Source organism: Citrus sinensis, chromosome 5, assembly GCF_022201045.2.
Source record: "Citrus sinensis cultivar Valencia sweet orange chromosome 5, DVS_A1.0, whole genome shotgun sequence".
Lineage (NCBI taxonomy): Eukaryota > Viridiplantae > Streptophyta > Magnoliopsida > Sapindales > Rutaceae > Citrus > Citrus sinensis.
In genome coordinates this window covers 32,905,965-32,918,583 of record NC_068560.1, presented here as the reverse complement: position 1 = coordinate 32,918,583, position 12,619 = coordinate 32,905,965, and the positions used below count along the sequence as shown (strand labels likewise).

Sequence of the window (12,619 nt, the reverse complement as noted above, 5' to 3'; positions counted from 1 at the left end):
GTAGACAAAAAAAATACACCAATGGGCCTTTGGTCCAATGGGAGAAGCCTTGCACTTACAATGTTGAGTGCAAGGGTTCGAGCCTCCATAAGAGCATTATGGAAGTTAGTTTCAGTCCTTCCTCAATTATCAATTAATTGAGTGGAGACAGTCTCTCCCTTACGAAATGTGAGTGGAGCAGACACCCCTCGAATATTAGAGAGGGTTTAAAATATATGGGCATATACTTCAGTGTGTCAATGTATGATGGTGGTTCCAGTTATATAGTATGATTGTAAATATTAATTGTAATGTCTGATCATATACTTCAGTGTGTCAATGTATGATAGTGGTCCCAGTTATATAGTATGATTGTAAATATTAATTGTAATGTCTGATGTAATGTCAGTAATATCTGTGTATAACAGACTTTAAAAAAAAAAAAAGTAGACAAAAATACGATGGCCTAGACTTTTAAAAGTAAATTCACCCAACATATGAGAGCGTGAGCAAATGCACAAAATTAATCAAACAACGTTGTATAATAATAATAATAATAATAATAATAGTGTCACTTACTGGAATAATATAAGCAAAATCAATCAATATATCATTAATTGGTTTAAAAATTGGTACAAGATGAAGTCATTCGAAAACGATGAATCAAACTAGATAGATTCATGGAGATTGGAGCGCAATGGAATGGACTAAGAGAATTCTAAACCAATATCGGAATTAATTAAACTTGAAAATATAGCCACAAAGAACTGGATTGGTTAGGTTCGTTCGTGTTACCTCGTTGAAATACAGATAGTAAATTTGGAAAAAGTGAAATAAAATAGTAAATCGAAAGCGGTAAGAAGTAATAATGGGGGACTGGTGGGTGGGGCTTCTGCATTGCTTCTTCATTCGTTCATCAGAGATTCAGACCACAGTAAAGAATCCTGATCTGACAGACAGCCTATAATTACTTGTTATTTTTTAATTTTTTTGAAAATAATAATTATTTATTAATTAGAAAATGCAAAAAAAAACAAGAAACCAAAAAAAAAAAAAGTACGGAGGGGAAATGTCAGAATTGGGGCCCTCGTGAATTGGGCTTTCTTGGGGTTAATCGAGTCAGATAGTCGTACTTCCAAATAATTGCTCCCGAGTTAATCGCTGAGACTGACCCATCATTAAAATTACAACAATACCCTCCCGTTGTCCTCCTTTTTCTCCGTTTATTTTTATTTAAATTATATTAATAACCAAAGCTTATAGTTATAGGATCACAAATTATCAATTATATATATGTAAAAAAATTTAACCAAAAAAAATAGCATGGATGAGCTGATTTTGAGTATAGTTAAGACATTCACTAAACAACCATAAATTCTTTCTAGAAAATTATTAACGATTTAACATGAAAATTACAAATTTCACTACCAAATGAATCCTACATCATATAGTCTCTCCTTTATACTGAAGTTATTATTATTATTATTGAGACAACTAAAAATTGGGATGTGAATTTTGAGACTACCAATTGAAAATTTTATGTTTGATTTTAATTTTGTCAACGCGTCTGTCAATGTAAAGTTTTCCTTGGTAAAATCACACATTAAATTCGCCTCATTTTCAAGCTAAAAGTCCACTTTCATAATCATATAATGCAGAAAAAGAAGTAAATGTCAATAAATTGTTAAAAAGATGCCACAGCAATACCATTACTACACTTCAATTTGTGGTCTCAAAGACTCCACCATAGTCCGTATAAAAAAAATTAAAGCGTTCGCTATTCGATAACACGACGCTGCAGCGTTTCAAAAATTTAATAAACATTTACTGCGTGGTGGTACTAATGTACCTGCCACGAGTAGAGACCATGTTGTTTTCACTTGCATTATGTGTTGAGTCTTGCAGATAGCTTTTGTGACGCTACAACGCTACAAATTAACGCGCTGAAAGTTGAGGAGAGAAAAATCCTTTGTTTTTAACCCCCCAAAAATGATTCAAGAGCTCAGTCACACGGATCTCCATCTTTCCCACTGCTGATTGATAAGGCTTCACAAGCCAAAATCTGAGGCGTCACGGCATCGCCTCACCTGTGACACCTGCAAGTGCAAGCCACTTCCCTTTCTGGTTTAAAATTACATTACATCAGGTCCTGGAATTCCGTGCAGACTCGAGCAAAAGGCCACTAAACTGCAAATTTCTCGACAGTCTTTTTGAAACTTAAAAAGCCAAAGAGGGAATTGAATAGGGACGAATTAGCATTCACCGGCAGCTTTTCTTTTCCTTTTGTAACTATTATAATCTCGTGAATAGTGGAACCCCAACTCAACCAATGAAAGTAGCCGAAGAACAAATCCATTGCTGACATCAAAATCGATGGCCGGTGCAGTGGCTAATAATAATATAATTTGTTTTTGTTTTCACCGATGCCGTGGACCCATCTTCTTTCTTTCTCTTGTTTTATCATAATGGTCAAAACCGAAACGAAACCCCTCGACTAATACGATATATGGTTTGGTTTGACAGGTTTGTGATTAATTTTCTCACGTGTTACATTCGTTTCACAGCTCATATTGCATGTAATAGTTAGGGATGGCAATGGGCACCGCCCGCAGCGGGTTTGCCATTACCAAACCCAAACCCGCACAAAATTTAAATTACCAAACCCACCCGCAACCCGCAGCGGGTTTTAATTTTTTTAAAAAAACCCACCCGCAGCGGGTTTTAACAATTACCAAACCCGCAATGGTATCCGGCGGATTTTTTGCGGGTTTCCGTATTTAAAATCACAAATATTTAATATATAAATTTATAATAATAACCTCAAATTCCATATAAATATTCAATTTTATATTTAAACAATGTAAATGAAAAATTAAAATTTCCACATCAATTCAACACAAATTCTCAAATTTAAGTATAAATTATACAAATCTATTTAAAAAAGACAAATTAATATCTAAAAATAATAATTACATTTCATATTATCATTTAAAACAAGATCAAAGAGAATATATTTATTTTATTCATCACCATAAGCACCCATCTAACACAATGCCTATAATAATAATTAAGATTAATATTTTCAAATACTAATTCGAAGGGAAATGCCTTTAGTTTTCTTTAGGTTATGATTTTAGAATAAGAGATGAGCCATATACACACATACACAACTTTGAGCCTTTGGCTATTTGGTAATTTGATTAATTACATTATTTTCTTTATATATTTTTATATTTAAATTAAATTAAAAATATTTGAAAAAAATTATTGCGGGTTTGGTGGATATCCATGCGGGTATCCACCGAGTATAAGGTTAATACCAAACCCACCCGCATCCATGTGCGGGTTTTAATTTATAATACTAAACCCGCCCGCAACGGATAAAATTACCCGCAACGGGCGGGTTTTGGCGGGTGGGTTTGGACGGGTTTGCGGGTTTGCGGGTACAATTGCCATCCCTAGTAATAGTATACATGTTGCGTACTTGCTTTTCAACTAATTACTATTAAGTAGTTACGTTAACGTGGTGGTGGTCTGACAATTTGATCGTATTTGAGTCGTTATGGACCTAAATATGGTCAAGCAATTACTTGCATCATGTGAAGAAATTACCCCCAAAATATATTCAACCTTAGGAAGCATAATAACCCATACGCGTTTATTGCATTTGAGGCCATTCCCTCTTGCATCATGAACTCTATTTATTTTTTTTTCTTTTGGAAACAATTTCAATTGGCTTTCAATGCTAGAATATACAACAATACAATGGGTGCACTAATCTTTACAACGAGTTAAATGAAAGTGAGATGGAATCACATCCTAGATTAGCTAAAAAATGTAGCCACTCCAGGCAAACTCTTCATATTGATGGCCAATTTTCCAATACTAGCTATATGCATTTCTTTATTCTCTTGACAATTCTACCGAGCCAAGAAAATTGTTAGTAAAATTGAGAAGGTTAGTAAGTCTACTCAGTTTAAGTTAGCTTTCTCATATCACTCTCCATCTGAAAGCACTATCCTCTGATTGGGATGAACCCTTCCCGTATGAGTTAGATTGAACCAACACTGAGATATCCTCAGGGGACAACATTAAAGCACCGGTACTCAAGTAGTGCCCAGAACCTCAACTCCTGCATAAGAAAATTGTGCAAATAAATTGACGACCAACCATAGTGGATGGGCAAGAATGATTTATTAAAAAGTCACTGAATACCAAGCAGATATTACAAGGGCATACCTCCTTTTCTTTGTATTGTTGCTACTTTCTGTCAAACGGAAAGATTCAGATCTTAAAATGCAGCCCAGTGAAGAAAGGTATTCGTGAAATGCATAACCTTTCAATGCCAAGTAAGATCTTGAAGGAACTAGGGACTTAACTCTATTGAAAAGACCTGACTTCATCTCCCTAAAATGCAAACAGCCAGAGTAAAAACATGCATGGTTAATCAATGAAATTACTACAAGGAAATATATGCGGAAAGTCAAGTGTCATTTTGGATGAAAAAATTTATTAGCAAGAGGGTTAAGCAAAAACCCAATATTTGTTCCACAATTTATCCAATTCAATATGTTCAAATCATCCTATACACACAATGAGCATGACGAGCAAGAAATTTGAGGAATTCTTACCGTTCTAACAGTATGTTACTCACAGTAAGTGAGATCCCAGTTGTTTCTTGGTCCTGCTCGCATAATTTACCAGATTTCATATTATTTGTGCAAGCCAGTATCTCCCAGGACAAGTCTGTCTTTGTATTGGAACCCATATTTGATCCTTTATTGGAAATGTCTTTTGCATATATGGAGAATCCATGTTGGACAATTGAGGAAGTCAGCTGCAACTGCTCATCACGCCAGGCGCATGCATCCAAATCCTCATGAGGAAACATCGGCAGTTCCAAAAAGTCCTGCAGAAGTACATATTCATTATCCTGGACTATGCAAGGGGAAAAAAAAAGAAGTAAAAGAAAGGTCCTCAATAGCAATACATGTAAGTGCATGTAAGCTCATGCATGAGTGTGTGCGCGTGCATCTAAAAGATAAAACTCACCGGAGATTGACACTTAGAAAGCAACAGATCAGCCTCTGAAATTAGATCGCACATTCCATGAGTAAGTTTTATGATTTGAAAAGCATTCGGCTTTTCTAAGGTTGCATACTGCCTCAGGTCTGTGTTTCCATCACGGAGTTTCCTCCATGAGTCTCTCACTAAATCAATGGCTTCCTGGGACCTAAGCTCCTCCATGGGTTTGGATCTCCTCTTAAAATCCATACGGCTACACTCATCCATCAATTGATACACTCTTGGTATGGTCTCCACATGTTCATTTTGAGAATCTTCCACCTCCTCCATGTGAGATGATTCTGCAATAACAGCACAAAATTTTTCCAACATGTCAGGATTTCTATGCATTTCGAGCATAGAATTATTGTCTGCTCCAACTGGTGGAAGGTTGAGATCAAACTCATTGGCCACAGAAACTTCTACAGCCTCAGCAACACAACCACTGCACTCTTTTCCAGATAACAACTCTGCCCCATTATCAATGTCAGTCTCTGGAACAAACGATGATTCTGGCACACAGGATATATCAACTGATACATATGTACCTATTTGTAAGTCATTTGCTACTTCTGAACAAAGATAATGGCTTCCCTCCAATTTTTCTTTTAAAGGATAATGTAACTTGTCAATTGGTGGATTTTTGCAGTTTTGTGCATTTGAAAAGTGGGAAGGAAACCTACTATGATTTTCAGAAAGAAATTTACTGTTAATATCCCTCTCTGCAACAGGAGATTTATTTCGGATGAGCTCATCTTCAGAATCTGATGATGCAACTACTTTGAATTTTCTCCTATTGTTTTTCCGGGAGAATGAAACTGGGGTGTGAGGGAGATTGGAAATCTCACATTCATTACCCAAAGGATCCTCAAGTTCATTGTTAGTGTGAACAGAGGAATTCATGTTTAACATTTCTTCCTTTTTGGCCTCCACACTATCTGCTGGGTTATTGTGCATGTCTTGATTACTTGGCATTTCATCATGCCCTTCCCCCTCACTTAACTCCCTCAAGGTTGAATTTTCTTCCATCAAAGACAATGATTTCATAATCTCTTTGACAACTAGCTCAGATAACTGAGATGGGAAACCCCAAGGGATTTTCTTGGGAAGCATATGATGCCCAGCATCTGGATCAAATAGCTCTGGAACATATAGTTTCTGCAATTTTTTATCTGCAAAGTGAAAAGCTAATGTTAAAACACTAAGAGGTTCTAGAGAAAACATAATGGTTGTGAGTTAGGAAAAACAACTATGCATGCAAATTGTAGAAACAACAGTATCAAAAAAATTACTGAACATGCGTCATGTATTGTGTGATTAACCTTTTCCATATCCTTTATTCTGGCACCAGAACTGAAGGTGCATAATGGTTTTCCGAATATCTGCCCGACAACTTTCAATTAATTGCACTAGAAGATGCTGCTGCAATTCAACTTTCTCTGCCGCACAAATCTACAGCATAAAAGAATGAATTTAAATTCCATAATTTGAAAGGAGAGCCAAGAACTAGAATCACATTCACTTACCATTTGTAAATGGGAAAGCAGGTCCTTTGGCATAGGCATTGTGAATGAAACCTCTAGCCTGTCCAAACTGTCTGGTAGAGTGATATTGTTACCTAGGCATTACCACAGAACAATGCTCAACAAAATGAAGCTACGTGTAGCTGATAAAAGAACTAGTGACACAAAAAAAAAAAATTAACGAGAACATCTTACTATTGCTAGTCAATATGACAGGCCCTTTTGCCTTTTCAGCAATTTGTTGTATGCCAGCAATAAAACCACGGTCTTCAGGAAAAAAGACGTCCACATCTTCAATGAGAATTAAGGGTTTAACATGATTATCTGATTTTCCCATCACTCCATGAGAATTTTCATCATCTGGTATGTGTATCACTTCGACCACCTCATCATCAGCATGCTGTGCTGCTTCACAGAGAGATACAGTATAGGAAGATTTCATGATATTCTTGTTCGGTGAATCCCGAGGGTTTCCTATTGACCTGGAAGAAATATACTGCATAATGTCAACTAGATGATTAAGTTCTTAATGCTTGATCTTCTAATGGCCACAAAATAATACCCAATAGATACAACAGAAAGAATAAAAAATTACAAGCATCAGTATCATATACAAAGTGGCAAACCTTTTAAGGCAATTGGATTCCAAAGCCCCTCCAAATTTCTGCTTCACAATTGTTCCTTGTCGACAATCTGATGCATTATTCTTTGGTACACAGTTCATCACACTCAATTAGCATTTCATTTAATTCTAATTTTCATAACAACAAACTATCATAGTTCAGTAATTATCCTTTTCTCTCTCTCTCTCTTTTTTTTTTTTTTGGGCCAAAACATTGCCAGTCATATGGTAGGAAAGAAGGATCAGTTATCAGTAATAAAAGGGGCCCAGAGTCAAACCATGTGCAAGGTTTCACTTTGTTTGGTCAGGAAATAAAGGGACCATATTTTATTAGCTTAGGAATTTAGTTCATTTCATAGTACGTAGAAATTTTCCCCCCTCTGCTGAGCAAGATCCTCCAAAATATAAGTCACATTCTGAAAATCATTCTATCTTTTAGATAGCATCTTAGTTTCTTGTTATCTAGAAAAAAAGGCTCAAAATATATATCACCGATTGTGTTTTTTCCTGTTGCTGTGTTCTTTGTGCTAAAAGGAATCTCACTGCTAGTTATTCACAAGGTAGCAATCACAACATCCACTACGCACCTAAAAGGATACTGCTATGTTCAACTTGTCTTTCTATAGGTAATTAATTTGATCTCAACAAAAGAAATCAATCAATGTCAATAAGAAAGTTGGTAAAACAGAACTATGAACTGGTTAACAATAACAATATTAATTTAATAGCACCTCCAGCACTTTAAATCCCCTCTCATTTGCACAAGCATGGATAGCTGCAGATTTCCCACTCTGCAACAAGAGAAACATACTATTAACTTCTTATATAAATCAAATCATTTAGTCTGATTGAAATACTAATTTGACACTCCATTACAGAAAGCCATTTCAAGAATATAAAGAGGATGTGTAAACATAGAAAGGCAGCAGCACACTGTCAATGCACGTAAAACTTAGACAAAAAGGTGACAGGATGCACTAGAAATATTTGATGGGTGTGGTCCAGATGCTATTTGAGGCATAAACATGCAAATGGACAAACATTAGCTGAAAGTGATTCATATGTTGAAAATTTCGCAAGCTCGTGACATTTGTGAGCATCAATAAAGCAATTTCTTGAAACCTAAATAAAAAAATAAGACAAAATCCAGTAGATGAAAGAAAGCTGAAGAAGCACCTATCATAACATACAGAAAAAAAAAATTGATATTTTATTCAGAATGCAATAATGACAGTTCCTATTATAAGTTCGCAACAAAAAACAGTTCAATACAAACTTTAAAGTGATTTTTAACAAAAATATATATAGTACATACCCCAATAGGCCCTGTAACTAAAAGAACATTCTTCAGGCTATCCCCTTCATCTATATTTTCTGAATCCGAGTCAGTTAAATAACAGTCATGATTATCATCTGGCGCACTGCACTTCTCACTACCAGAGGAATACTTGAATGCTCGAACATCTCTTTCATGCCAAATATGCAACCATTCACTGATAAATTTTACTGATTCACTATTCCCACATACCTGCGGGAAGTTGTTGCCAAAGGAACAAATCACAGGAGGGAAATAAAAGGCATGCATAACATAATTCTTGAGATTGTGTACTTTATCTAGCATCAGTAGATCAGAAAATATATGTTTCATATAAAAGAAGTTTATTCGAACTCGCTGACCTCCGTGGCATTTTTTGGCCGGTACTTGTCTGTCCATAAGCTATCCCCAGGCCGATGAGCACAACCATTGTAGTATGACATCATCCTGCTACTGCAGCAAAATTGTACATGGATAAAACTTTAACGTATAAAACTTGCTAAAAATACAATAAAGCTTGTGTACAATATTGAACACATTATCAATCAGAAAAAAATACAACTTGAGACAAGTACCAAGAATTAGGAAGGCAATTGTATATCCATACATATCATTTGTAAAAAAGGAAAGAAAAAGCATTCATCTTTACCACCAAGCAGTGTTGGCAACAAAAAATTGGCAAAAATTATATTGGCCGATTTTATACACAAACTCCATGATGAAAGTCAAAGATGGAGGAACAAGACCATGTACTCAATCTAAAATAAGAATTTACTAGTTTTTTGTAGTTTTCTTCTTTTGAATTATTTTGTTTCACATTTACAATTTTCCTAAGTAAAAGACACTGAAATTCAACAGGCCCAAAAACAGCAACGCATTTTTTAAGATCTATGGCAAACACTTGCAAAAGAATCCTCGTAATTCTCAAGCCATGACAAGGTTTCTGTGTAAAGAAAAGAACAATATTAAAAGCATTCTTCTCACTAACCAAATAGTAACATTGACACACTGTAAAGTATTTGCATGGTCAAGATAAATTAACAGACATATTGACAGTAAGTTTGTTATATAAAATCCCAACCTTTCCTGAACAGAAATACTTTTTTCTTCAACTTCAGATTTTTTCATAGATACCGCATGCTTGGGAAAATGAGTAACTTGCTCCAGCTGATGGTCCTGCACTCAAAATCTCAACATGACTAGGAAAGTACCCAAAAAAAACAAGAGGCCAACAGGAAATCCTTTTGAAAATGAAGTCTGAAAAAGAGATAAAACAGAAAAAGGAAAAATATGTATTTAAACTACGATGCTGTCATAAGACCACATACGAGTTGTTGGAGAACTTGGAGCATACCTCTTGACCATCAACTAACAGAACAGAGACTTCTGATGGGTTTTCATTCAAATGTTCTTCACAATGACAATGATCTGAAGATGCATTACTAGGATATGGAACACATGAAAACTTATCAAGTTTCAAAGACTCAACAGAGCCATCAAAAGCTGATGAGATTATGCCATCCAAACAATTTCTATTGTCAACATTGTCCTCATAGAACGTCCAATTACTCCAATCAATAGACACAACTTCATCCTGACTCCTGTCAAATACATGAATAGGACTAACAGTATTGCTTTTATCCTTTATTCCACTTGAACAACAATTACTATCTACTTCTTTCCCATTCTGATTTTTCTTTTCTGCTTTCCATGATGAGAAAAAAGGATGCAATTGCTTTCCTGTGAACATCCGTGAATATTCCTGATCAAAGATGGTAACAAATGTTAATGGCAAGTATTATATTCACAGGCCACATCTGTACCAAAAACCTCATATGATAGAGCCAGGCCTAACTTGCAGAAATTCACACAATGGTACTAAGACATTATTATTGCATGAAGGTGTCTTGAGTGAAGTGACAATTAATATAGAACTACCACATGACTAACAAAATGATGTGATAAAGGAGATGATATTATTAACATTTACCAAAACAATTATCACATCAATCAACATGAAAATTTTTGCATAAATTTAAGGAGTCAAATCACTCTTTCCAAAGCTACAATAATGAAATTGCAGATACCTTAGACATTCATACACACGTGGAAATTTGATCAATATCCAACCAAAGGAGCTAAATAAAATAATAATAATACAAAAATAAACAAACTCGAGAAAACAAATCAAATCAGAGCACAGTTACTGACCTCAGCCTTCAATTTTGCTTCTAATCTTAAATTAGGGATGGATGGAGGAGGTGCATCTTCACTCTCCACTGAATCTTTCAATATTTTCCCATTTTTCTTGGGCGTCTTGTTCCTTGGTGACCTCTCTTTTAACTGTAAACGTACGGTAAATTTAGAGATAAATAAAATTTTCTTAGGCACCATATCCCCTCTCCAGCACAAATTATAATATATTTCAGTAATTCCAACAGTTAAACAATAATTTGAATTAATCAAAATTAACCCAATTAATAGGAACTTAATGTGTAACTCAATATCAAAATTGCCTTATTGGGTTCTTTCGTCACCGGAGGCGTTGTCTTTCCCTTGCGTTTTCTAGTCTTCTTGCCTTGACTTCCACAGCAGGAGTCTTGATCGTCTTCATTATCACCGTTGACTTCGCAGTCCTTATCCGCATTGTGATCTCCAACCTTGGATTCAGTTTCTCGCAGTTTCTGCTGGAACAGCGTCGACTGAACCAGCCTCCGCCTTACACTTTTCTTCTCCGGCGTCAGCTCGTCTTTCTCGGCTAGTTTGCCCATTCAATTAGATTAATTTGATAAATTAGGTTTTTAGAGATTTAGGGTTTTTGATTGATTTGGGATTTTTTTCCTTTATTTTCCCCCTCTTTTCTTAGTGGAGAGAGTGATGTGTGTCGAACAAAACGTGATCTGAAGGGAGAGAATTATGGAGGGAATTAGGATTTTTGTTCCCGCCTTAAGATGGAAAAGTTCGTAACTTGTAACCTGACGGTAACTTTTTACTGATTTTTACTGTTACACTGAAACTTTTATGGAGTCCGTATTTACGTAGGAATCGGAGCGACCGGTACCGTGAATTTGAATTCTACCTTTTCCCGCCTTGTATTGGGCCTGAGTTTTACTGTTTTACTGCCAAATTTGGTATCTCACACTTTAAAAATTTATCCATGAGCATAATGTGATACACATTAAAACTTTTTTATAATCATAACATTTTGACCAGAATTAATTTTATTATTATGAGGAGATAATAATTTAATAAAATACAATTATAAAACTATTGTTTTGATTTAGTTATTTTTAGTGCAAGTGATATAGATAAAGTGCACTCTATTAATAAGTAATGTTAGGAATATAAATATTTAAGTTCCAACTAATATAATGTTCATCAATTGAATAGTATAATAGAGTAATAAGTAATTTTACATTTATTATCCAGTAAATAAGTGACATGTAATACTAATACTCAAATATTGAGATATCTATTATTATTCCTACAGTAATAATTAATTAACTAAGCATGTCAAATTCAATACATACACCTGGTAAAACTATGTAGTGTTGGGAATAACTCTTATTCTTTGGTGACCTCTCTTATAAATCTAATTTTTTACATTCTCTTTAATATTTTTCTCTCAATGCAAATTCTACAAGCATTGTATAATGATTTCGTAAATTGTAAAAAATTTGTACAATGATTTGGTAACTACTTTAAACAATGAATTATTGTGCGAAACAACTTTTGAAAAAAATATTTTTTTATATTGTTAACCTTTAATATAATATAGCATTTTTTTTACAACATTCAACAAATTATTACTATGTGAAGGTAAATTTCTTTAGATAGAATATGAAAAAATTATAATTTATTATAATCTGGAATTTGTTTTTATTTATAATTAGTCAGAATCAGGGTTATAATTTTTTTTTTATTACACGAAAACTATTCTTATATAAAGTATTATTACGAAGAGATTTTATTGTAATCATAATCATAGATAAATTTGGTGCGTTCCACATGTTACTATTTGTGCGAGTAACTTTTATGCATGGTAAAAATATGATGGAAGACAGTTAAAGAGCTCAACTATTCAATTTTTGCTCGAACAATAATAATTAAACTCAC

General features: G+C 34.6%; 1 protein-coding gene across 1 annotated transcript; it reads right to left on the bottom strand.

Moving 5' to 3' along the window:
• Positions 1-3,620: 3,620 nt before the first annotated feature.
• Positions 3,621-11,439, bottom strand: LOC102625992 (uncharacterized). The gene is made up of 15 exons (XM_006472702.3): positions 11,020-11,439; positions 10,715-10,846; positions 9,858-10,265; positions 9,585-9,679; positions 8,866-8,956; positions 8,504-8,716; positions 7,920-7,979; positions 7,193-7,272; positions 6,762-7,048; positions 6,570-6,661; positions 6,366-6,495; positions 5,032-6,215; positions 4,611-4,888; positions 4,219-4,386; positions 3,621-4,111 (listed from the first exon to the last, which is right to left on the bottom strand). Exons 1-15 carry the CDS (start codon positions 11,272-11,274, stop codon positions 4,105-4,107), a joined length of 3,480 nt encoding a protein of 1,159 aa, XP_006472765.2. The 5' UTR covers positions 11,275-11,439; the 3' UTR covers positions 3,621-4,104.
• Positions 11,440-12,619: the final 1,180 nt, after the last annotated feature.